At 44.0% G+C, this 27,224-nt stretch overlaps 1 protein-coding gene across 6 annotated transcripts in view; it reads right to left on the bottom strand.

Annotated features, from left to right (window-relative positions):
• The window catches only part of CABCOCO1 (ciliary associated calcium binding coiled-coil 1), a 345,621-nt gene that overhangs the window by 45,348 nt on the left and 273,049 nt on the right, over positions 1-27,224 (bottom strand). For 5 of the 6 annotated variants that reach the window (XM_077350722.1, XM_077350719.1, XM_077350723.1 and 2 more), the window contains 2 exons: positions 26,169-26,313; positions 22,685-22,757 (listed from right to left, as the gene is read on the bottom strand). In XM_077350722.1, coding sequence (XP_077206837.1) covers positions 22,685-22,757; positions 26,169-26,313 — 218 coding nt within the window. Of the gene's footprint in view, positions 1-22,684; positions 22,758-26,168; positions 26,349-27,224 lie in introns of all 6 variants that reach the window. The other variant, XM_077350724.1, reaches the window with a different exon arrangement.

The following is a 27,224-nucleotide window of genomic DNA, read 5'->3' as shown; positions in this document are numbered from 1 at the left end:
TTGACTGGCAGAAAGGTACCGGAGAACAGGCCAAATGCCCTCCATGCCTAGAAATGCTATGAAGAACTAATCAATACCTCAACTCATTTCATACCGTTGGTGGCTGTATTGGCGTATCCCCAAAACTTCAAACAATATTGCAGGACAAAAGTACATTTATGATAAAAATCTTATTGTCAATTAGAGCAGTGGTCCGCAACCTTTTGGCTGCCGCGGACCGCTGCTCCGGAGTGGGGGGAGAGGGCGGCCTGGGGGCCCGCACACGCGCCGCCGCCATGCCGGTGGCCGCGGCTCCCCCTCCCGGCCCCTCCGGGCCGCCAGCAAATCGGCCGCCAAAGCAGCCGATTAGTTTGCGGCTCGGCAAGTTTCTCTTCCCCCCCCCCTCCCAAAACAAGAAGCTTGCCAGGCCGCGAGCTAATCGGCCACTTTGGTGGCCAATTTGCTCGCGGCCTGGTGAGCTTCTCGCTTCGGGGGGGGGGAGGGAAGAAGGAACCGCGGCCCGGCGCCAAGGCCTTCGCGGTTGGGGACCACAGAATTAGAGAATCCAGTATTAAAACTAGAGTTTACCAACCCTTTGGAATTTTGAGGGGTGGTGGTGCGTCCCATCAAAAATGGCTTCTACAGGAGGCAGAGCTGAACACAAAATGGCTGCCACAGGAGATGGAGCCAAATGGAATACAACCCTCCCGGTGCATCTTGCAATGAAGGAAAACCTGAAAAGGTCTAAGAACTACACGCTGATTATGGGCTGCCCAGGTGTTAAACATTCCTGATTCTCCAAGGGAAAATCTTTTCATTTGAATAAAAAGGCAAATAAAAAAAATTAAAAAAATAAGAAGTGCCTCATCTTATGGTGGCCCTGCCCACATTCTGAAAAGCTTGGTGAGCTGTAAGGGAAGTACAGGTGGGCACTATGTTGAGGAGCCTCCAGTATAGCTAACTCCTGGCCCCTTTGCAGAAGCTATTTCCAGCAGTGATGAATCAGCATTCGTCCTCATTGCAATCATATCATACTTTTAAACATGCACAGTTAAAAACTTTAAATACATCCTGGTCCATCAAAAATATATATTAATTCATTGTATGGTGTTATTTGCCTCCCTGCAATTCTTTAATTTCCCCCCAATTTCTGTTCAACACTGTCCTTGCAATTTCAAATTCTTCACAAGGAGACTGTATTTAAATAAATACATATAAAAAGCCATTCGCAATTAAAAACTGTTCAGGTTGTCGTGCTTTAAATGAGCAGCAAGTAAAGCTTCTGGTGACCGTCTTATGGCCTAAACCTGTCTTTAAGGGTTAAGTGATGGGAGAAATTCCAGGGGAATAATTTTATCTGCAACAGATCCAGTAAAATGGATTTGAATCCAGTAGTACAGTAAAGACCAACAAGGTTTTCAGGGTATGAGATCTAGTAAAGGTACAGGAGCTTCCTTCAGGTCAGAGGTTGACAATTTTATAATCTAAGTAAGAATAGTCTGGTCTCAGAAAGAAATAAAAAACGCACAACCCCCCCAATAATGAACACTCATTTCTACAATCTATAGTACTGTGTATTGTGTTTTGTAGCACTGGGCTGCCCCCTCACACTGCAACCACTGGCTCCCAAATCCATTCTGAATACTGCTGTATTTCAAGTTCTGACTACATCACATTATGAGAATTACAAGAATTATAATAACTTTAATTTGCTCCTGACATATTCTTCTACATGTGGAACATGTGGAAAGAGTTAAGAAGGCTTTGGAAATGCTCAAAACAACTTGTTTCCAGGTGAATGTCTTGTTCTTGGGGTCACTTTTGACCAACCAGTTGGTTTCTGTTTTTGCAGCTAGCACCAGTTAATAGGAGCCTCTTGTGGCGCAGAGTGGTAAGCAAGCAGACATGCAGTCTGAAAGCTCTGCCCATGAGGCTGGGAGTTCGATCCCAGCAGCCGGCTCAAGGTTGACTCAGCCTTCCATCCTTCCGAGGTCGGTAAAATGAGTACCCAGCTTGCTGGGGGGTAAACGGTAATGACTGGGGAAGGCACTGGCAAACCACCCCGTATTAAGTCTGCCATGAAAACGCTAGAGAGCGTCACCCCAAGGGTCAGACATGACCTGGTGCTTGCACAGGGGATACCTTTACCCTTAACCACTTAATACTAGTGGGATTCTGCACCTCTCAAAATTAACCTAATCAGTTTTCCTGGACACTTTTCATGATTCCTGAGTTGCCACAAACTCTGGGACAGAGATAACCCCCGAGGGCTTATCCTATACTGAACTGAGAAAAAACCCAAAACACAAATATTTTTGATAAAGGAATAATTTTTAATATACAAATAAGTTTGAATTCCCTTCCTGTAAAACAAATTAAACCACAACAAGTTTGAGCAACATCCTGCCTGGTCCGACACAGCTTTGGCTCAGTTTTTCTGAACTGTCAATGCATAATAGGAAACCACATGAATCACAGAGGGGTCTGTGGAAATCATAAGACAATTATTTTCTCCACCTCTGAGCTCCAGTGGCTAAAAATAGCCATGTGAAATGAAAAGCTAGGTTCAGAGTAGAAGAGGCAATATTCAACAGAATGGAGATCCTCTAGATCTAGAGTTTCACAGACACCCAAGTGCTGAGCCACTGGGTATATCAGCCAGTTAGCATGGCTGCTAGCACAGTCTGAAAAAGGGCAAGTGTAAAGGGAAAATTAAATGTATAAAATGTAACACTGGACAATTTGCATATTCTGCTGTAATGGAACAGCACAGCTGACCCATGAAAACCACTCCATTTGGCCCTCTAAGCCAGGCATCTAGGCACGAGCGATCGACCATTGGATAACTTAACATGATATGGTCCTTCTCTTTGAGACCAGGAGGATGCCTTGGTTAAAGTGATGGGAACCACCCACCAAGGCGTCCTCCTGGCACTCAAGGGAGAACACCTGTGTCTCTGCCTGGTTATGCACTACTACCTTGGCCCATCTGACCTGGGGGAGAGAAGGTAGGGATCTCTCCCAACTCTCAATATTGTCACAAACTGGATGTTTCAGGAATTATCACCCAAGAGGGCCAGTGCTTCCAGCTTTCCTTCAGTGTTTCAGTTTTAAGGCTCTGCCTAGTGCCTGCATCTCCTACCAACGAGTGACTGATTACTGTATTTGCACACTTCCAGGGAATTTGTGATTTACCTCTATTCTCTGATGCCTATATTGAGTAGCATGCTAACACCGTATAGCTTTTTGTGGTCCTCTTTACTGTCACCATTGACAAGCTTGCTCCAAGGTACCCTCTCTGCCCTCGCCTCAAACTGGCCCCTTGGTATACCTGGGAGCTAAGGAAGAGGAAGAGGGAAGTGAGATTGCTAGAGTGGAGGAAGACTTATGGCAAGAACATCTTATTGCACACTTATGAGGGAGGGTGGGTTAGGGTAGCTAAATGTGAGCTATCATGCAACCCAATTATTTAGGGTAATTCGATCTTTGACCACCCTTGAGGAGGGGCACCAAAATAGTAGTCAATTGGCTCTTGGCTGTGAGGCATTAGCGAGCTTTTTCATGTACAAGGTCTTGTAGCTCTACCAGGACCTCCCTGCCATCTTTAATACAGAGAGGGAACTAGAGGCCCCTTGACCATCTTGGGGGGATACATTTAATGGCTTCGGATGGCTCTCAGGAACTGAAGTGGATGAGTTGCTGGGGTCAGTCAGTGAGAGCAACCACCTGCCTCCTTGATCCCTGAGCATCTTGGTATTTCAAGACGAGGGACCAGCAGATAGGAAGCCCTCTGGGAGAGATTATCAACCTCTTCCTGCCTACAGGGGAGATCCCAGAGGTGCTGAAGGAGACAGTGGTTTGTCCCTTACTGAAAAATCCATCGCTGAACCTGCAGGACCTGGCCAACTACTGCCTGGTTTTGCATCTAGCATTTCTGGCCAAGGTAGTTGAAAAGGCTGCAGTGGACCAGCTCCTGGCATACTTAGAAAAAGCTTCAGTGCTTGATCCATACCAGTCGGGCTTCTATCCGGTGTACCCCACTCTGGGGGATGGACAGCAGCAGGGATGGGGGGGGGAGGGATGATACCGCCCATCTTGTTTTATCCTCTTTTGTTATGGGATAGGGTTTTATCATATTTTAGGGTTTAGGGTGGAGATGGTGCTGGTCACTTTGATAGATGATCTCCAGCACCAGCTGGATTGGGGTGGTTCGGCCATCCTCCTGATGCTGTACTCCTTTCTCTGGACATGGAGGGTGGCAAGTGGGAGAGGAATTATTGCGCTCTTACTGACTCCCTTGCAGGGTCCCACAGGGGACGGTACTCTCCGCTACATTATTTAACATCTTTATGTGCCCTCTGGCACAGCTGGTCTGGAGTTATGGGTTGGAGTGCCATCTGTATGCAGATGACACCCAGCTCTATCTTCCCATAGCTGCCCGGTCACCCCCCCCCCCCAGATACATTTGAAGAAGAAGAGAAGAAGAAGAGTTGGTTCTTATATGCCGCTTTTCCCTACCCGAAGGAGGCTCAAAGCGGCTTACAGTCGCCTTCCCATTCCTCTCCCCACAACAAACACCCTGTGGGGTGGGTGAGGCTGAGAGAGCCCTGATATCACTGCTCGGTCAGAACAATTTTATCAGTGCCGTGGCGAGCCCAAGGTCACCCAGCTGGTTGCATGTGGAGGAGTGCAGAATCGAACCTGGCATGCCAGATTAGAAGTCTGCACTCCTAACCACTACACCAAACTGGCTCAGCCAGCCACAGTTGTTTGGAAGCTGTTGTTAGTTGGTTAGAGCAGAGGCACCTGAAACCCAACCCCTGTGGCTGGCCAGAAAGGTGGAAGGCTAGGAAGCTCGCCTACCCACCCTGCCTGGGGTGCAACTTAACATCTTATCTTCAGCGAGGAATCTGGGGGTGATTCTGGATACTTCCCTCTCCATGGAGGTCCAAGTTACAAGGGTAGCCAACACGGCATTTTACCATCTTTGCCAGGCAAGGCTACTAGCACCCTATCTTCCCCTGGACTGTCTAGCCACAGCAATCAATGCAATGGTCACCTCTAGGCTAGATTTCCGTAACTGGCTCTATGCAGGCCTACCCTTGTCCTTGACCCAGAAACTGCTGCTGGTGCAGAATGCAGCTGCTAGGGACCTCAATAGTACACCTTGGAGGACCCATATCGAGCCGGTACTGTGGCAGCTGCACTGGTTGCCATGGCCTGGATCAGGTTCAGAGTTTTGGCATTAACCTTTAAAGCCATTTGTGGATTGGGCCCTGTTCATCTGAGGGACTGCTTGTCTCCTTATGCAAGTGCTAACCTACTGGAGATCCCTGGTCCCAAAGAAGCATGCCCGGCCTCAAGTCGGGACAGGGCCTTTTTGGTCCTGGCCCTGACATGGTGGAATGAGATCCTGTGAGAGCTGAGGGCACTAACAGAGCTATCAAAGTTCCACAGGGCCTGCAAAACACAGCTCTTCCACCAGGTCTTTGGTTGAGGTCACAAGCTATGCAGTAGCATCCGGTGTACCCCACTCTGGGGGATGGACAGCAGCAGGGATGGGGGGGGGGGGGGAGGGATGATACCGCCCATCTTGTTTTATCCTCTTTTGTTATGGGATAGGGTTTTATCATATTTTAGGGTTTTTTTTATATTGTACCCTGCCACAAGTCTCTGGAGTGTGGCAGGCTAAAGATCTAAGAAATGAATTAAGTAAAAAAAAATGTTTATGCTTTTGTAGGTATCATTAAGTGGTTATATGAAGGTATACTTCCCCTACAGAATCCTACAAAACCAGCTTTTCCTGAAAGTCAGAACTTTTAGCTAAAAAGCCTGAATGACCTAAGTTACTTGTGTTATTGGCTATTTCTGTTGAACAGAGCCAATATACAGACCCTAGGTGGAATAGGTTCTTAAGGGAACAAATATCCTTTACCTAAACACTTTCTTGGCTTGAAGGGTCTTTCAGCATATTGCTTTTTGACTTTGCTTTATCAGAAAACATCAAACAACGAAGGAACTGGTTGTAAGCTGCCTCGAGCATGACTCCAAAAAGGCAGCAGAGAACTCGGTAAATAAGCAAATAAATAATCCACTCTGCTCTTGGCCTAGTGAGGGACTCCATCCACACAGAGCACCGATCCTAAGGAAAAGCTACATTCAAGTCCAGCAGCCCCTTAGACACCAAGATTTTCAGGGCATAAACTTTTGAGAGGCATAGCTCCCTTTGTCAGATACTAAGGAAGAATGCTTACACCGGAAGCTGACTTACTGTCTTCTTTTTTAAAAGCTTTCTTCCAGTTCCCCCATCACCACCATTGTTTTCAGCTTCTGCAAGGAGCAGTCATTAAACCAGCCTTTCTCAACTTTTTTACCGTTGAGAAATCCCTGAAACATTCTTCAGGCCTTGAGAAACCCCAGTAGTGGTGCGATCATGCAGAATATGGTTGGGCAGCATAGCTGTGTACATGCTCACCTGGGCACTTCCCATCCCCTCCAGGTCTATCACTGGCCATTTGGGAAGGTGGGTCAATATGATCATATATAGTCATATCACCTGATAAATGTTTAACAAATTAAAAAGATATATAAATAACATTAATTAACTCCCACTCATTTGGTAAACTCTTCTAGGGCCATCAAGAAACCCCAGGGTTTCACGAAACCCTGGTTGAGAAAGTCTACATTAGATAGTTGTCATGAGCCCTGCATCTTGGTGCATTAACACAGTAACTGGACAATACCATAAAAGTTGCATCCATAGGACATGCAGACTCAATTACAATATAATATCAACAGCCTTGCCATTCTGTTCTATTCCATCCCACCCTCTTAAATGGGTCTTAGAAACAGGAAAATACCAACATAAATTCTTTTCGACACTGATACATTTCTCCTTGTGCCCTGTGGATTTTAAATATTCAAACACTCAAGTTGCATTTGTCAAACATGATTGGTTCTTTTAAGCTTATGGAATGTAAGTCCTTTATAGTTGAAATTAATGAAGTTTACTCATGGTATATCCCCCTCCCCTGTAACTTTACCAGTCAAAGAGCAATGATCCATCATTTAAATAAGCACAATACATTTAAATAAGCACAATACATTTTCCCCTATTAATTCAAAACTGACAGCACAATCATAAGCATTCAGTCCAACTAAAGCCCTCTGAAGTCAATGCTCTTAGAATAGTTCCATGTAGGATTGTCCTGTAAGTGTCCTGATCGAGCAAGTGTCCCAGTTCAGTCAGGATTAAGGCCAACTGAACCCAATAATTTAATGCTAGATGTGATCTTGAAGTCTCCTATCTGACCAAGCAACAAAAATCCCAACAGTCTATTCTTACCTCTTTTCAGATGTTCATAGAGGTTAGAATTAATATTCTAGCAGATAAAGTCTGTAATTTGCCCCAGAAAGCCTCTCAGGACACTGTGAGTCTTACCACTTGGGGAGCGGATTCGATAATCTGCAGGTAGAAGCCCCCAAAACCTCCTGTTGAGTCCCAGTCAAAATAACCTTGGCTAAGTCTGGTCTCTGCAGAAAGTCTCATGCACAGATCTCAAAATCCAGGCAGGCTGATAGCGGTGCTTCAGGTAGCCTGGAGCTAAGCCATTTAGGGCTTTAAAAATCCAGAACAGGAGCTTAAGTCAAGTGTAGAAACAAACTGGGAGCCAGTTCTGGTGAAACATCTCTGACTTTAATGAGTGTTTAGTTGTATCTCAGGAAAGATCACTGGGGTATTTTGTGTTGCCTGCGGTTTCTAAGCTATCGACAAGGACAGGCCCACACAGAATGCACTACAGTAAGCCACCGGAAGGGATCTGAAAAAAGTTGGAGTCTGACCGGGTTGGTTTACTATCTTAGTTGAAGGAAAAACAAAATGGCTGCCACCATTATTTGGCACCGAGGAACCTGCCGGAGCCTCCTTCACACTCTGTTTTGTGCTCTCTTCAGGCATGCTTAGATGGCTCAGTTTTCATAGCTAGCACAGCCCAGGACTGCACGCTGCCTGTCGGAATGGCTGCATCCTCCTGAGGATCGCTCCATGTTGGCATAGGAGGCAAAGCAGTCCCCAAACCTGTCATCCGCCATGTTGGCTAGAGCAGTTATAATGCTCAATGCACAAGAAACTAGGACTGCTAATCCCTCATGTGTCTGCTGCAACTCAGTAGTGGAGGAGAAAAGTGGAAGGAAGGTAAGGTAAGACTGACAAGTGATTGGGTAGAAAGAGGGAAGAAGAAGAAAGTAACAACTAAGTAAAGGGTTGATAGAGAATGGATAGCCCACTATCTAAATGCTCTTCTTGAAGAGGCAGGAAGAAGATTGAGAATTGGGTGTTCGAATTCCAAGGAGATAGGAAGTGGAACAAGTTTTTATCCCTGCCTCCCTTAGTAATGTGCTGGAAATCACCCACCAAGATGTTCTCTCCTCAGAGAGAGAACTGTTCACATGTAAACTTCATAATATATTCCAATGAGCATGTACAGACTGGCAGGCAGAACTTTTCCCCATCACCCTGCTCCACCCCCACAACAAATTCCTCCCCCTCCCCCTGGAATGTCTGAAAAGCAATAATGCTTCAATGCTAAAAGCCATAAGAACTTCAGCTAGTGTGGGGCCCACAAACTTCACATCAATGGCAATCAAACACCTCTCCCACCGTACAAAGCTCCAGCTATGAAATTCTTTCATGGACCCAGCCATTATCCTCTTTACCAGTTACATATTTAAATGAGGATTATTCCAAACAAGGAGTCACGTTTCACCTGTTATTTCTGGCATTTTTGTGCCATGAGTTTAAACGAAAAATAGCTAAGAAAGGCAGAAATAATGTAGAATTGCATTTTTAACCATTCCTGCTACACATTAATTCATTCCAGGTTCCTCTGGAAAGGAAGATAATGGCCTTTTTCAGAAAAAAAATTGATAACTAGATTTGGACACCAGTTTGGAAAAGAGGGAAGGTGGAATTCTTTCAAGAAACAGTTTTGCAAGCAAAGAAAGGTTTTGTCCCAGTTGATTCTGATTTACCATCTTGCGTGGGTCCACTTAAATGCAAGGCTTCCGGGGAGGGCAAAATAAAAACATAGCTTGCAAAATAACACAACTCTCAATAAGGCAAGCATTTCCAGAGAACCAGGCAGAGACATTTCTGAAGCTTCCACGAGAGGGCACTGCAGAGCCCTCTCGCAAAATTCTGAAGAGTAACCTAACCTCTGCACTGTATTATCTCTTTACTAATTTCGCAATACTGAATGTTTAACTGGCTGAGGGCAGGTCTCCAAGAAGAGAGGCAGGTGAAAGAATAACTCCATTAAACATTCACTTTGAAGAACAATCATTACAGGTTAATTGAATCCTGCCTCTAAATGCAAACTCTTCAAATAGGAGTCCGAAAACCAGGAGAGATTCAAAAGCTAACAAGTGGCCTTTATTAGAACAAATGAAGGACCATTAAGGGGATGGTATGAACAACAGAGAAGAATGATAATGATAAATGGACATCATAAATAATCAAGCAAAGAACTCGGGAAAGCTGCATGAGAATGTTAAATAGGCGCCAGAAGCACTTTAACAAGTGACCCTTTCACCTGCATTTTTGAGAGATCTAAAAGGAGAAGGGCTTGAGAATACCTAAAAGTAGAGCACCGCTTGCAACCATCCATTCCGATTTTTAAAAACTTAACTGTACTGTCTGGAGACGTGCCTTCTACCGATGAAACGATTTAAAGCAGAGGGTAGCAGCGTGACGTTTCGGGGACACATCCAGCACCCTGAAGGGTCAGAGCAGGTTCCTGATCATGAGCTACCAATTAATCTCAGACAAACAAACAAACAAACAAACAAAATAAACCCCCAATGAGGGGCATGGGGCACTCCGTTTTATGGCAGCGGGCAAAACACTGTTTCAGCTCCTGCCTCAAAGTGGCCCTTTGGAAAATGTTACAAACAAAAATGCCATTAGATACCCCCAAACTTTTCTATGTTTGGCATGGCTTCCAAGGAGCACAAAATTCTTAAAATAACGAACAATAGCCACGGCAGCACCATTCAGTAGAAGCCATGCACATTTTTCACACTTAGCCAGTTTTTTGACCCTTTGCAGATCTCTCCAGGGATGCAGAGCTGAGCCAAAGGAAGGGCAACTGGCATTATTTGCACATGGAGAGACCAACTTCACCTCAATCTAAGGTAGCAATACTCTTTTAGTGGCTCTTCTGAGCACTGTTCCCCAATGTGGCACCTACCCCATGTGGGGTTTGTGTCACTGGAGGACAGGTAGGCTGCCAGCCTCCTTGAAGCACAGGCGTTATTCCTATCACAATGCCATCTTCCACCATCTTGGCCACCTGTCAAGGGAAAGCTCCTAGGCCTCAGAATGAGAGGGTGGCTTGCCTTGACTCCCAGTCCCTGAATGAGAGGCTGTGTTGTGGGGTCATGAGCCTCTAGGTCATCTCCTTTCCTGGCCTTTGTTGGAGCCTGCTTTTTAACCTCAACCATCTCCCTTGACCTCACCGCTTCTGGCTTCCCTTCTCAGCTGCTTCCCATTCTCCTTCCTATGGCCCTCGACCTAGCTTGTCCCAGCTGTTTATCTCACCCGCAGGTCTCCTCATAAGTCAGCTGTGATGGATCAGCAGCCTGGTCCAAAGCTTCTGGGTCTCATGGAGGCTGTTGTTATGTCTGCCTGCCTTTGCTGCCTCTGCATCTCATCACTGCTTCCTTGGCCCACAAAGCCTCCACCCACCTCCAGTGGGCCTCTTAGCTGCAGCCAGCCTGAGAGATGACGGGCCCTGGCACGCTCTCTCTCCTGAGACCTTGTCAGATTAGAAGCCACTGTTCTTAACCACTACACCATGCTGGCTCTTTGAGGCCTGCAACACTCTTTGTCAATGTTACCTGTATCCCATCATCACATTGCTCTGCAACTGCATTGTTGTGCTAGAAATGTACAAATGTGTTTGTACAGGTCCAGAGAGACCCAAAGCCCAGGCTTTCTCAACTAGGGTTTCATAAAACCCTGGGGTTTCCTAATGGCCCTGAAATGGTTTCCTGAATGGGTGGGAGTTAATTATTTTTAATATATTTTTTGAATTTGTTAAACATTTATTGAGTGATATATATATATATGGTCATGTTGACCTCCCTGCCTCACAAAATTGCCAATGATGGGCCTGCAGGGGGTGGGAAGGGGTAGGGCCCCGGTTAGGTGTGTACACAGCTATGCTCCCAACCCTGTTCTAGATCTAGATGATCACAGCACTTCTAGGGTTTCTTGAAAATTGAAGAATGTTTCAGGGGCTTCTCAATGATAAAAAGTTAAGAATAGCTTAAACCTTGGATTGACAGAGAATGTATGTTATGTAAGAGAGCATTAAGAGCAAATATAGCAAGTTTAGTTGCAATTTGACACAAACTCTTTGGGAAGAGGTGAAGATAATGAAAATCCCAATATAAAGCTCTTTATAAATATAAGAGGCAGACACCCACAGGACTTGGTATCAGTTAAGGCAAGCCATCAAGATAAAAAATACACCCCAATTCTGGTGACTCATTACCAGTTGCACAAAAAGGCTTTATCCATGTTCAGTAATTTTATCTGGGGAAAACATTTCCCTGAACTTTATGCCGCATTGGACATATCTGATGCTTGCCAAGGAAATATGGACTGTATAGAAGATACCCTACCATTATGGCTATCTGTTCAGCCCTCTGAGATCAAGAATTTGATATGCACATTGAGATCATGAAAGGCAGCAGGATTTGACTTACAGTAATTTTTCCAGATTGAATCAAGAGGAATATGGACTGGTGGGTAGAGATTGACACAATGGGTAGAATAGCGAGAGGCTGGGGGGGGGGGGGTTGCAATCATTGTGCCTATACACAAAAAGGGTCATCAGAATGATCCAGACAGTTACAGACCTAAGTATGACAAGGAAGCTGTATGCAAAACTAAGACAACTTTTTTTGCTAATAAGCCAAAAAAAAAACAAAAACATACGGCACCTTAATTCATTACGTTTCGAAACAGTGCAATCCTATAAATATCTGGGAGTGGTATTTCAAGCAAATGGATACAGAACCTCTCGCAGACCATGTTCTTCTTTGAATGCCCAAAGAAGTACAGGTGCCATAAAGAAATTTTTCTGGCACAAAGAGGGACGTAATGTTCCAGCAGCATTCAGGCTGTTTAATGTGAAACTCTTCACACAGTTGATGTACAGGACTCCACTGGGTATTACTGTTAATATCTCTTGCCTAGAAAAGATAGTCTAGATTTTTAAAAAACTATGCTCCAGGTACCAACTAGTATGCTGCAATATGGGTGGAAACAATAATGTCTGCTGTTCAGACTAAAATCTGGAGCTGTATGTTCATGTATTGGCTAAAATTACTATTTTCTCCATTGGGTTTGACATACCTAATAACATCTGATTTGTTAGTCATGGCATGGATATCTACTCTTGAGGGGAAATGATGTTCAGACGGTCTCTCGCAACAACTAATACTAACTCTTGGTTATGCTTGGGCTAAGGAGGTAATTAAGTCAAGAATATTAGAGGTCGAACATCAGCATGACTCAAGCAGAATTAAAAGTCTTCTCTTTGACTTGCCCCCACTTAATCACTTGTGGTCGATGCCTTATTTATATGATTTATCTTATTTGGAGCAAAGGAGAGCGTTTACTCTATTTGTTACAATATGCTTCCGTCGGCACTTAGTGAAGGTAAATATAAAAAAATACACATGTTTGTGTATTTCTTAGGATGGAAGGAGAGAAACAACAGAGCGTATGCTATTTGAATGCAAGTTATATAATCAAATCAGGAAAGAATTTATATCATCTCTCCCATTTACCGGGCGGAATTCAGATATGCTTAAGAAAATGCTGTCTGATAAAAATGAGTTAACGTCTGCAGTAGCCAAATTTGCTTGGCTGGCCACCAAGATTAGGAATGTTTGGAAGGAAGCTGGAAGAAATCTGTTAAAGGATTGTGCTACTTGCTAAGTTTGTATGTATGTATTTTAGAGTATCCAATTTAAAAATTTTCATATTGATGTCAATTATATTTTAGAATGTTCATGTTTTAATTCGTTGGTAAATTTTAATCTCTCTTAATTGTATATAACTTGATTGCTGGTCAAGTACTGTAATAAATCTGAATTGCCCTCGTGGCAGCCCACTGGCCCTGGGCAACTCTCCTCCTTGCAGGGAAAACCAAATATGTATTGTGCTACACCGGTGGAGGTTGCTACATCAGGGTATCTGAATCGGCAACAGAGCTTCACTTTGGCAACACTATGGTCTTGGGTTGACTGCACGCCCATCAGTTACAAACAGAGGAAATCACAGACCTAATTTTGAGCTCTCTGACCTTCCTAGTAAAGTTCATTTCCTTAATGAGACAAAACAGATGCTTTGAGATGCAGAGAAACTTTTAAATACTCTTGAAACAGGCTTAAAGAGTGTGGGATTTCTGGATGCTCCCCCTCCTCTTTGCATTGCTAAATGTTTCCATTGTCTTATGTTTTGATAATTTAAGTCAGACCAAACCCTGTGCCAAATAACCCTGGATTAACAAGCCGCAAATATTTAACTCTGAAAACTCTTAATACTCTGTGTTCTCACTGTACATTACTTGTTTTTTTTAACTGAAACATAAACAATTCCTTAGGTAATGTTTAATAAATATACAGATATACGCTATGAGACAAGCCATATGGCAGCAATTTAAATAGCAATGTCTCCAACGGTAGCTATTCAGCCATTCACTAGGTACAACCTCTTTATTTTTTACATCACATGCGTTACCTGCATATAACTGAATGTTAACTGCTGGCTATCTTACTTTGGTATCTTCTGCACCATTCTATGCATGGCTGTCTTAGAGCTTAGCGCTGAGACTTTGTTATGGCAACAGTGACAAGAGTTGTGTGACATTTAAGGCAATGCCTTTTCAGTAGTGAATATTTCATAAAGGTTGGGAGAGTCACATCTCACAAGAAACGGCAGAAGCTCCAGAACTATTAATACAGGACAGCATATGTAGGCCTCCGCCATTTTATTTACACAACTTTGCTGCAAGGTAGTTTATGGCAAGACCCAGTGAGTGATGTCAGGGTGGGTCTCAGACCCTAGTCCAGATTTTAACCACTATACCAAGCCTGCCCTCAGCATATTCACTAGTCAGCAGACTACATTCATTTGTAGAGCAAGTCAACTTAAAAGCTGTTTAAATCATAGAGTTGAATCAACCCTTGATTTACAGTCATTTCAACTGGAACAATAAATCAGAGTTGGAAAGAACCATACCAGCAATCTGGTTCAACCCACTACTCAATGCAGAATTTATTAACCCATCACGTTAGAATCTGTGGATAATCCAAAACTCAGCCTAGGGCATTTTTTGAAATGTGAGATCATTTTTAAATTTTTTTAAAGAAGTGATTGCTTAATATTTTCTTTTACATTCTTTTTAACAGTCGCCCACAAGAAAAGCAGCCTAAAAAAATTAACCAATGTGTCCTAAACACTGTACCCTAACCACTGACTACTAAAGTCTGGATTAAATCCTTTACCAATTAAAACAATAAAAGATTCAGCTCTTTAACTTAACAGGACACACAGCATCTTTCAAGACACAGAGATTTCTGGAATCAAAGCCTTTTCAAGAAGCCAGTTCATAACCCTGAGAAAGAGTGAACCATCATTAAGTTTGTGATACATCCAGGTCTTTTGCAGAATCACTTGTCCAAATCGGCTGTGTTGTTGTAGCTATTCAGACCATCTATTGATGTGTTTATGCAATATCTGGGCTCAGTGTGTGCTGCCCTGCTGTGCAAACAGTACTGGAGCCCTCAGCCAATATGCATAGCCCGGGGTTTATCAAAATACATTATTTACAAAGAAGTAGCTGTGACAGTCGAAACAGGCAGCCTTCAGCGGGGCTTTGCATAAACAAGAATTATCACTAAGGCAGACTCAATCCAGAGCAAGCCGTGAGACCTGAAGCTACGGAAGCTACTTTTGTTGGGTGTCCAGGAGGAAGCTTCCATTTCAGAGCTATCCCAGTTATGTCATTGCGGCTGGGAAGACTTCTTTGTGTGGCTGTCTGACTTTCCACCAGTCCAGGCTTTCTATTGGCTATGCTGCTCTACTCCTGAGACAGGCCTCCCAGTCTTGGCCATTCTAACCACTTCTGCATGGTGGTGGTGGTGGGTCTCAGACTGTCTTCCAACTGTCTCACTATCTAGCCCTGTTAACTCTGCATCATCATTCTACAGCACACTGCTCAACACTTGTATATAAGTACCATGGCTCTTGGCCTCTCTTTAGGAAGGGCTCACATTGCACCCTAATGTGTGGTGAAGTACAACCATGTGCCAGGAGTGACCTGGTAGAAGGCTGTGAAGAATCATCATCTTCCACCATCTGCCTATCCACACAAGGAGGCTGCCTGAGATGTCCCTGTATGATTCAAACCTGGGTCGAGTAGGAGTTGAAAGGAGTCCCGCATAAACACAAGAAATGCAAAATCTAAAATTAAACCTTTTAGGGTGCAAGAGTGTGGTTTGCCTCTGGAAAAACAGTAGAAGTGTACCACAGCTACCCTAGTTGAGGAACAACTGAACTGTGTACAAGGAAAATGGTGAAAGAGAGAAAAGGCCTCATCTGAACTAGTATCACGTTATATTGGTGGCTCAGAGGCTGGTAATATCCACATCTAGGCGCCAATCGCCTAATGTTCAAAACTCTTTTTTCAATAGCTGCTTTGCTCTTAATACAAATCGACCCATTTGGAGAACAGAAATTTCCTGTAACAAATTCAAATGAACAAGTAATTCAGCCCAAATGAAATAAAGTAAGCTTTGGAGACCGCCCAAGTCTGGGAATGCTTAGAAGAGCGGCGAAGAGTAAACAGTCACTGCTTTGCGAGGCTAGCACCAGCAGATGATATCAGGTGACTGTAAAATTAATGATAGGTCACATGGAATATTATCTTTTCTCCCTGCCCAGGCTGCAAACTGTGACATTTCTAAACTTTAGCCCTAATGCACTAAGAAGTTCTCCTGCTCCAATAAATTCCTTTCGATGAAGCTTGTGCAAACGAGATTCTTGTTGACTGTGTTTGTAATGGAACTCTTTCTAAAATTAATCCAGTCAGCTGGCACATAAAAAGCAGATTATTCCATCACAGTGACTGATGCAAGAAAGGATAAAACTACATTTACCAACCACATTACTTTTATTAAGAAGCATTTTGAAGCAGGCTTCATTCTAAAAGAGCTCAGGCTTCTTCCATTCAAATGTAGCATAAATATGTAACCAAAGTTGAATTTGGGTTACCCAGAACCCATAAAACATATGCCACAGTATATCATCCTAAATTAAATAAACCAGCTGAGCCCCAAAATAGAAAATTATAAAAGCTTCAATGCAATTAATGTCTGAGCAATTTTAAACATGTATTATGATACCTGGCATGTGTTAATGGAAATGGTTCCATTAAATTCCTCATTTAACATGCAGTCCATTTGTACTCTCTGAATATATAGTCTGGGTTGAGACAGTTATGTTAAATTACCTAAATTCATTGGATCTAGGCCTGAGACTCAGAAATGAACACCAAAACTTTAAGAAAGGCCCCCTGGAGAAGATGGAGAGCAAATACTTCAGTAGATTTTATTTTATTCCTTTCTTACATTTATATAGTGACATTCCTACTTAGCACCCTGAAAAAGATGGAGAGCAAACACTTCAGTAGATCCAGTCAGTAGACCCTACTTAGCCGCAGAACACCTAGCCACAGTGATTAATGCAACGTTCACCTCTAGATTGGATTTCTGCAACTTGCTCTACGCAGGCCTACCCTTATCCCTACTCTGAAAGCTACAAGTGGTACAGAATGCAGCAGTCAGAGTCCTCACAGGAACATCGTGGATGGCCCACATCTGGCCTGAACTCCAACAGCTGTACTGGCTACCAATTGAATCCCAGATCAAGTTTAAGGTCTTGGTAATTACCTTTAATGCCATCTGCAGTCTGGGCCCGCCTCTCTGCCTATCCTTCTCAAAGAACACTATGCTCAGACAATGCCAGCTGGCTGATGATCCCTGGCCCCAAGGAAGTACGTCTGACCTCAACCAAAGTCAGGTTGTTTTCTGCCCTGGCCCACAGTAGGTGAGGCCAATGAGCCAACATCTACTGGGCCCTCCAGAAACTCCTCCTATCAAATATGCCCACTGGCTACACAGTGGAGCAATTTCAAGCTGTTGCACAACCCGTGGCAAGCCATGAGAGTGGGAGCCTTCCGGATCTCAGGTAGCCCATTTGGCAAGGCAGGGTCCACTACAGAGAAGGTGGGTGTATAGGCAGGTGTTTGTTTTGCCCTTTTGCAGGGCAGCACCTGCAGAAGAAGCAGCACCCATTAAATGATAAGTGAAGAGGTTATGGCCGAGCATGGGGGGGGAGGAAGGGGGGCAGTTGTGCAATGAATTTGCAATCCACTCAGGCATTATAAAGCTTTTGGATCAGGATGCTTAAATTATTTAGAAATCAGTCCCAGAAAATGTCAAGATCACCCATTTTGTCTTTGAAATCTGCTTGCTCTAAAATGTTTATAAATCTGACAGCCACTGAAAAACCAGAACTTGTGTCTAGAGGCCAAAGTTTCCAGAAGGCGATCAAATGACTCTTATTTTAAAACGTCAATTATACCTGACTATCTTAATGCTACAACAATTCTCAAATTCCCCTGCTATGTGTTTCCACAAAATAAACTGCTCTATAATAAATATCTCTTGTTTCTAAGCATTTGATCTTTCAGCTGGCATGGAAAACAGGTTTCCCCCTCTTCTTTTCCTTCAGAGACTTTTCATATTCTGCTTTAACCCAACCTTAAGCATTTCTGTTAAACTAACCCCAATCCCATGTAACTCTGCCCGTGTTCTGCAGCCAGCAGGCTAAAATGCCTTCGTCCTATGAGTCAGATCAATTTAACCTTTCAATGCTCACCCAAGATAATTGTCTAATATACTCCTGCCAGTTAGCACCACAGCATTAACTTCAACTGTATTGCTCAATTGCAAGACTAGGTTCCCTTCCCCAGCTATGAGATTAATTCGTAGAATCATGGAAAATACCATCAGGTCACAGCTGACAGAGTAACCCTGCAGGGGTTTTAAGGCAAGAGATGTTCAGAGGGGGTTTGCCATTGCCTGCCTCTGCATAGCAATTCTAAACTTCCTTGGTGGTCCCCCATCCAGGCACTAAACAGGGCCAACCCTGCTTCCAAAAGTGGGCTAGCCAGCGCCATCCAGGTCACGGTCCATCTAGGTCAGGACTAAGTCTGCATACAAATTACATTTATGTCCAGTAAATGTTCTGGAGTTACTTGGTCAGGGACCCCTCCCTCCCTAGCAAACACGCGCGCGCGCGCGCACACACACACACACACAGAGAGAGAGAGAGAGAGAGAGAGAGAGAGAGAGAGAGAGAGAGAGAGAGAGAGAGAGAGAGACGCACCTGGCATAACAGAAGTTGCTTCTAGGAAACTGGAATGAAATACTTCTGCAAAACACTTCTATTCCATCCAGGTGCCATGAAGGGCCATCAAAGGGAGTAGCTACTTTGGCAGGGTACTGAACACATTTCTGCTGATGTATTTACAAAGTTGCATTAATATTACCTTTGCTGCACTGGCACCTCCCATGTGAAATCAACTCCTGCATCTTTTCTATGTTAATAATGTAGTTCATACACAAGTCTTCTTGACGAGTTATTGATATGAGCTGAGCAAGGAATGGTCAGTGTTCTAATGGAAGTTTTTTTCTAAGATTTGGCTCCGTTCCTACTGACAGGCCATCCGTACGATCTTTGCCAAAGGAACTCGCCGACTAACAGCCTGATCCTGCAACCCTACAGAATTACTCCAGTCTAAATCAATGCACAGGACTGCACCACAACTAACTCGGCACAGATTGCACTGTAAGACAGTCCTCTGTATCAGGGGTAGTCAACCTGTGGTCCTGCAGATGTTCATGGACTACAATTCCCATGAGCCCCTGCCAGCAAATGTCTGGCAGGGGCTCATGGGAATTGCAGTCCATGAACATCTGGAGGACCACAGGTTGACTACCCCTGCTCTATATGCTTCTAACCTGAGATGCAGCCCCATGAACACAGTGGGATTTACTTCCAATCGGACAGACCTAGGACTGTGCAGTAGAGCTTGCCTACCCCTGAAGCTCTTGTTGCCATCAACTGGATTCAAGTTTACAGAGAATTATTTCTGCAAAGCTTTACAGTCAAATAATGAGACACCAGCCTGAAGCAGAACCAATGCTCTCCATTGGTAGATAAATGCCAAGGTGCGTGTTTCCACAAAGGTCTGACATTCATATCCGCCAGTTTTCTTTTGCAATGGCTTTAATATTATACCAACTGATTTATGACAGCATGCAGTTAGCCCAGTAGTAGTGACATTTACTTCTTGCTCCCTTGCTATAAGGCAGCCTTCTCGATGGCTAATGATTTTCTGAGCCATTAGAGAGAGCTCTTCTTTAAAAAACGGTCCCTTTTAAGTTCATGATAATGTCCTTCATGTAGTGAAGAATGCATACCGTTGCATGACCCAAAAACAACACTGCAGCCCAGAGGAGCAACACGTGTGCAGGCTAAGTCTCAGTGGCTCCTTTCGCCATGTCCCCTCCCAGAGCCAATCTATCTGTTGCTGAGCTTCTTTTTAAAAAATGGGATTGCCCCTTCAGCAGCCATAAGAACTGCTGGAGAAAAGGCAAAGGAAATTCCAGCCGAGCAGCTGGGAATTCCACCACCTGCAATATCATTTTTTTTTGGGGGGGGGTCGCAGTCAGAGCCATTAGGGATTAAGTAGTGGAGGATTTGAGCTGCAAGGTGGGAAAGGCTGACTTAAAACAGAGGAATTATTATGGTCAGGTGGAGAGAGGGGGAGGGAACAGAAGACTCTGGGCAATCATGCCCAGCTCTGGCTCAGAGAGGGGGGATCTCATTTTGCCCACTCCCATTTAGCCAGCTGTATTATTATTATTATTATTATTATTATATTAATCTGTGCCAAGACCACAGGAACTTGTAAATGAAGACGTTGCAGCCTGATTTTCTCCCTCTCCCCCTCCTTCCCAGTCCCACTCAGGACATAACACATCTTAGATCTTTACAGTGACTCATAAGTCTTTCCCTTCTTCTTCTAAAAGAATCTCCTAAATTTTAGAATCCCAGTTCAGTCTCACAAAGACAATATCTGAATATGTATGATAGCCGATTGTTCTGATGTACTTTTCTGTGCCAAAAGGAGTTGTCCACATCTGTTAAGGATGATACAAATTAGCTGATGGTAATTAAGTCTGAAATAGGCAGTGAGGTTACAACAATGACGAACCAATGAGCCCATCTCCCTAAATAAGTTATGCACAAATGAGCAACCGCAAGCTGATACCCATATTCTGTAAATCCAAAGACAAGTTGTTTAATATTTAGACAAGTGTGTATCTTAAATATATGAAGCAAAAAAGTTATTCACCATTATAACTGCCTCAGATTAAAAATCCCAGTTATACACAAGCAACCTTGAACCCTCCAGTCATTTTTATTTACAGAATTTATATGCAGGCTTTTTGACGTCACACAAGTCCCTAAATGTCTAACAAATTATTATTAAAATGTACATAAAATCACATTTTAAAATCGGAGAGCAGGCAGGAAGTTCCTTTGACCCTTTTAAATGTTAATTTGGTTATTTAAAAATGCTTTAATCATTGTGTTTGTGATGTATTGTAAGCCACCCAGAGCCCTTGGGGAAGGGCAGCACATACACTTGAACAATATAAATAAATATATACATACATACATACCTTAAGACCAATTCCCACCTCCAAAGACAGGAAAACATTAGCACAATTAAGATAGGCAAAGCACATACAAAGACTTAAAAAAACAGCAACTGAAACAGCTGCCTAACAAGTTGAAACTGGTAAAAGCCACTTCTGGGCACAGTTATCACCTGCTCATCTGGCAGTAGCACTGGTCCACGAACACTCTCATACGACCAAACTATTCCTTCAAGATGGAACCTGGAGGGACCCCAAAGGTCAAGGGGCTGAGCAGCGGTTGCCCAGCACTGCCTTCTGAAACCTACACTCCAGGTAGGAACAGAACCACTGCAGAATGGTGCCTCCCAATGGCCCATTATGCACGGCCGCCGAAACGGCGATTTCGGGTCACATGGAAAACGCGGAGGGGGAAGACGCGACGCATACCGGTTATACATGGGGCGGGGCGCGACGGCGGCAAAACCCAGAGTAACCGATTATGCACGTGCCGATCCGGGCACCGCTTCTGGTTGCGCCCCGCTCACCCGGAAGCTGCGCTTTCTTCCGCGTTTCACTGACGCGGCTTTTTCGGCGGCATGCACCGAAGCTGCAGCCGGTTGCAGCCGGCTCCGTGCGTTATCCGTGATTTTAGTCGCCGCCATTCCACCCCGAATGTGCGCTAAAACCCCCGTGCATAATGGGTCAATTCCAGTACAGGTAGGCAGTCCAGAAAATTATAAAGATTGATGGCATTGAAAGCCGCTGAGAACTCCAGGAGAATTAACAGAGTCACAGTCCATGTCCTGGAACCCTTTCCACTTCACAAAGGGTTACCCTAACCAAGGAAGAACCAGGAAAAGCAGCAAAAGTGCCATAAGCATGGTATTTGGTTCCATTTAACTAACAAACAACTTACAATACTAAGACTTTCCCCCGTTAGGCACCAATCCACAGAGTACATCTGCTTAGGAAAAATTTTCATTGATTTCTGCAATATTTAGCCCAGGGGGAGATCCACTCGCTGGTTCCACTGAGAATAACAATGCAGCTTGCAGTGAAGTTGGAGTTTGCCACCGAGGAGGAAGGGTGCAGACGGGGTGGTGGCAGTGGCGGTTTGTGGTCAGTGGGAAAAAGAAGTGACAACAGGGATGGTTGGCAGAATTTTAGAGGATAAATAGCAGCACATGGAAAAGGGGGCTGTGTGTGGAATGGAGCTGGAGCTGCAAAGGAGTGCTCAGGCCAGACGCAAAGGGAAGCTGGCCTGCTGATGTCCCTGCAGGGGTGCCAGCAGACAAAATGTTTAAAAAGCACAGTGAAAATGGCTAATGAACAAGGCTTTGGAAATTAACCCCTGGTTTGACCACTGTACCTTTTCCGTCATGACATATCAGTGTGAAATTTTTAGACCTCGGACCTCTGCTGGGTTGGGGAGCTTGGGGCTTGGACCCATTTGAATTGACTGATTCCAGCCACAAGCCGGGAACACAGTAAAGCAGAACAAGCCGCATATATCATAAACAGTCATTTAAAATCTCTGCAAACAGGGGCTCCTTCCTTATCAGCCACACATGATCAGGACTACAATCCTTTATATTACCTTGATAAATGCTGTCAAAGAAGTTATTCTCGACAATACAGGCCTAACTCACAACGGCATATTTATTCTTTTTAAATTTCAAACTCCGCAGGAGACAGGCATTACTGTATTTCTCATTTATTCTTTCATCTGGTATTCTGTGCTGTTAACACTTGAGCAACTCTGACACAAAGTTGCTTTGAGCTATAGAAAACAGATGCCAGAGAACATGCATTAAAATATTCCGCCTAATCAGTTCCAGTCATATAAATTACTTACCTCATCTCCTATCACAAGCTCTTCCCGGGGACTATGGAAAAGATACTCATATAGGGCATAATGCTGGAAGAAGCTGGAAGTAAAAAAAAAGTGGTATTTCAGTTACAGAGGAAAAAATAAAACAAAACAAGCACATGCTAGGGTCATCTTGAAGCTGGGGTGGTGGTGGTGGAGCTAGACAAATAGTAATTTTACCTATACTTTTTGAGCTTTATCTCATTCTTCACAGATCTTTAGCCCCATTTTGGGATTATCATCTCTGGATTTGTAAAAATCAGTGAGCAGATATATCTTACTCTGTATTCAGGTGTTTTCCTCAAACTTGGCATGGAGTACTAGTAGGAGAACAGAGGACACACAGAGGCAGAGGACTTTGGCAATATATTTACAAGAATCTCTTTTGTATCTTTCCAGAATAGGCAAGGATAAGCACCAGAAAGCCTCCTCTGTGACCACCATTCAACCCTCCTCAGCTCTTCTGTGCACAAGAAAGAGTTGCCCTGTCATTGGCCTTGCTCTCATTGCACTCTCTGATGTCATAATGCTTTCATGCTACTGTGAACATGACTATGAGTTCAATAAACTGTCTCCTGGCATCTGTTGAGGTTCTCTCTTCTCTTTTTTTTTCCCTTCAGGATTTATGAGTAGAAAAGTTCCCTGTGGATAGTTTACTCGGTAGATAGAATGGATAGGAGTTGGGGGGGGGGGGTTAAGTCACAAATATCTCGCATTTTTATGTCGGAATGCAACTGAAAGCAGCCTGTCCTCGTTTTAATAAAGTACCCAGACTAAGACAGAGAAACTGTCTTTGACATAGTTGCCTTTGACATGAAGGTACTGGGAATCTCTACTCTGCAGAAGAGACATTTGTGAGTTGGCCACCTTCTGATACTCAAGAGTAGCGATCCCCAACCTGTGGGCCGCGGACCACATGTGGTCCTTCGACTAATTGGAGGTGGGCCCCGAAGGATGCCTTCTCCCCCACCCCCCGGCCCTTTACTTCACCCCCCCAGCCCTTTACAACACACTTTGGGTGTCATTGTCTCCCATCACTCCCAGATGGGACTATCTCGTTGCAGAGAAACAAGCTCAGAGTTCCCATTGATTTGTCATTGTCATGAGTTAAAATTTCCATGAAAATAAAATGTTCCTTATGTTCATTGTTGTGGCGTGCCTGTATCTTATTTTGAAGGAATGTTTAAACATTACCATAGCGATCAGAGAACGTTAGGGCAGTCATTGAGAGTAGAGGAGTAAACTACCCCCCCCCCCACCGGGCCTCAGTAAAAGGCGTTGAGTGGTCCCCGGTGAGTGGTTCCTGGCGTTGAGTGGTCCCTGGTGATAAAAAGGTCGGGGACCACTGCTCAAGAGGATGCCTCGTGAAAGATGGGACAGACATGTTTTCAGTCATGCTGGATGACAGAACTCAAATTTAGGGGATATAAAGTACAGCAAAGGAGGTTTCACCTAAATTTGAGGGGAAACTTCCTGATGGTGTGGGTGCATTTGACATTAGACATTCCTTGTTGAGACAGTGGATTTTTCATTGTTGGAAGTTTCTAAGAATCCACTGGATACCTACTTGTTGTGGGTATTATAGCAGGGGGCTGGTCCCTTCCAACTCTGAGATTAATTCATTAACAACTCTGGGCATTTCTCTCAGAAAAAAAGCCCAGTGAGATTATAGCTGGACATAGCCTTTTGGCTCTCAGGCCATCATGTCCTCAGGACCAGGAGGGGACTGAGAGTGAACATGTAAGATTGGGATTGCCTTGGCTCCCACCAAAGCTAACCTGGACATGTTTCCATTCAATTACGTCGCTCGTGCCTTTCCTCCAAAACAGTACAGATTTCTTGTTTTATGACACAATGGGATATGCTTGGCATTTGTTTCTGCTGTTACCATAGCTGGTTTTTCAGTACGGCACAACATACAGATGCAAACTGACTTATAAGGAAGGGCTTTTTATGACACCTTGCAAATATCCAAAAATGATTAATGGTGACATATTTTCGTAGCTTAACTGCTTCCTGGAAGAAAATGTCAAGAGATACATTAATACCTGCTTGCTCTGGAAGCAAGACGAAAAGAAAAAAAGGGGGGGTAAGGGGTGGAATAACCATCAGAAGGCTTTCTCAAAGCCAAAGCATGGATGAAACCATCATCATGTTTGGACATATGGCCTCGGCTTTATGATAGGGGTTCTACAGCAACCTCCCTCACCAATAAAAAAATTTAAACGTTTATAAGAACTGAAAAGAACATCTATTTTGAGAAAAAGAACTTTGGATTTGAAGTCCTTCTTCTAAGTAAGCTGCCCTTCCGCATAAATAGTTTTAAAGGAGTACAGCCTAAACTCAACAAAGAATTAGGACTGTGAGCTCACTGATACTTGCTCAGTGGACGGCACAGCTGAACAGAGAACTAGGTACACTGGTCCCATTGGCAAGTTTCTTACTCCCCAAAATTGTGGGGCAGCTACTGTAGAGATCAGGGCAGTGAACCCCAGATGCAACACGCACTCCTGTGCAAAGTCTAACATCAAGAAGGCCACAGAGCAGAGCAGGGCAGAGTCTGCACTTACTTTCTTTATTCCATTGTCAATCCTGTTGAATTCAGATCGCTTTGAACTCGGATCTTCCTCTCCCCCCCCCCTCCCCATTGAAACAGGAAAGTCTTCTGCACTGGTTAAGGTAGTTCAGAAGGGGGGGGGGGGAGCCAAGCCTCTTTCTTTCTTTTCTTGAAGGGGGAGGGGAGAGGATCGAAAAAGGCAGAGGAGGGAGGAAAAATCCAGGACCAATAGAAGTTGAGAGAAATTAGGGGCTTCTCCTTTAAGGCAACCATGTCACATGACCAGGTGTAGCCTATCAGAGGTTCTCTACCACGGAGCTTTCTTTCCCAATCTGGATATTGAGGATTAAAAGCACTCTAAGATATCGCACAATAAAGGTAGGGTCACTCCAGATCAATCCTTCTTGCTGCAGAAGGAAAATTTAAATCGCCCAAAATCCAAATGGAAATCGCATTCTGTGTAGAGGGCAGGGACTGAATTGATCTGGGGTTGGAATAAAAGCTCCGTGCAGTTTACACCCAGGTTGGAGCAGATATGAACTTGAATAAAGATTTGTTGGTCTTAAAGGTGCCACTGGACCAGACTTGGTTCTACTGCTTCAGACCAACATGGCTACCCACCTGAATCATAAAAAATTCTAGCTGAATTCTTAGCTTAACCCCTTTTCCTTCCTCTCCCCAAATAAGTCACACAAACTCCCTCTGCCTTTTCAGCCTCATTCCTATTACCCTGAAACATGGAGCGGGGGGAGGGGGAGGTGGCAGGGGGGCAGCGGGGGGAGTATATCAGCATCGGTTTGCTGACCCTATTTTTTTTTTTTGCTAGAAATGATGCCAGAAACCCAAACACGGCAAGCACATATAGAGCAGTACATTTATCCCTTCTAAGAACTGAGACATAGGACCACATACCTGATTTCCAGATAGCCAACTATAGCCTTCGCTTGGTCTATAGTGAAAAAGTCAAAACCCCCACTTTTCTCTGGACGACACAGCCCAATTCCAGCCATTGTTCTTCTAAGTTCTTCAATGTTCTCCACCAGTGTCATATGCTGGGCTTCAACACACACACACACACACAAAGAAAAGAAACTGCAAAACTGGCCACATTATTATTTAAGACTGAAATGTCTTCCTATCAAGTCCAAAAGAAAGCCACATGATTTAATCACTCATTATTGGCTACTCGGGTTTATAGCCCAAATATTTACAGAGATGAAAATTACAGCTTTGGACAGATAGTTCAGTTAGATGATCCCGGGATTCTTTGATAATTATCAAACTTTATCCTCAGTATATTTGCTAAAGGAAGAAAGATACCGCTCTTGTTTCCAGTTGCTGTTATCTTGGGGAAGAAATTACTTAAAAGAGATCAGAAAAAAACAGGAACTGGATTCAGGCCATTTTCAAAACTTTTTACTGAAACTTCTAAACTGGAGGTTGGATCCAGCAGATTTCTGGCTCTCAATTAGAACCAAATCTGGCTCTCCGGGTTAGAGGCTGCTCCTCTTAACCGCTATGCCAAGATGGCTGCCCCAAGAGTGGGCAGCTGAAAACAAACTGTAATCCCTTGTTCAGGGGAGCTGGTTTAGGACATCCACCTCTGGAACACCATCAGGCATAACTGGCTGTGGAAATAAATCCACAAAAAGGCAGATTAGGCATTTTACTGGAAAAGCAATCAAGATCTCAGGTTTCAAAGAGCTTGTTTTCAAAGAGGTACTTTGTATTTCAGAAAGGGAGTTGAAAATCCAAAGATTCAAATTCTCATACTTTGCCTGCGTTCACAAAGCACTGTGACAATCAAAGTCCAGGTATAAAGGTCAGCAACTGGCAGTCCCTGGGCCAAATCGGTGCCCTCCCTCCCCACATTGCCAGAGATAACATAGTGCTGTAAGTGAGCAACATATGGGGAAATGGATTTAGAAGACCATTTGAAGGGCAGAAGCATGGAGTCTTGGTCTGCTG

The sequence above is a fragment of the Paroedura picta genome, chromosome 8 (assembly GCF_049243985.1).
Source record: "Paroedura picta isolate Pp20150507F chromosome 8, Ppicta_v3.0, whole genome shotgun sequence".
NCBI classification, from domain to species: domain Eukaryota; kingdom Metazoa; phylum Chordata; class Lepidosauria; order Squamata; family Gekkonidae; genus Paroedura; species Paroedura picta.
The sequence above is the reverse complement of the archived record's forward strand: the minus strand, read 5'-3'. Positions and strand labels throughout refer to the sequence as shown.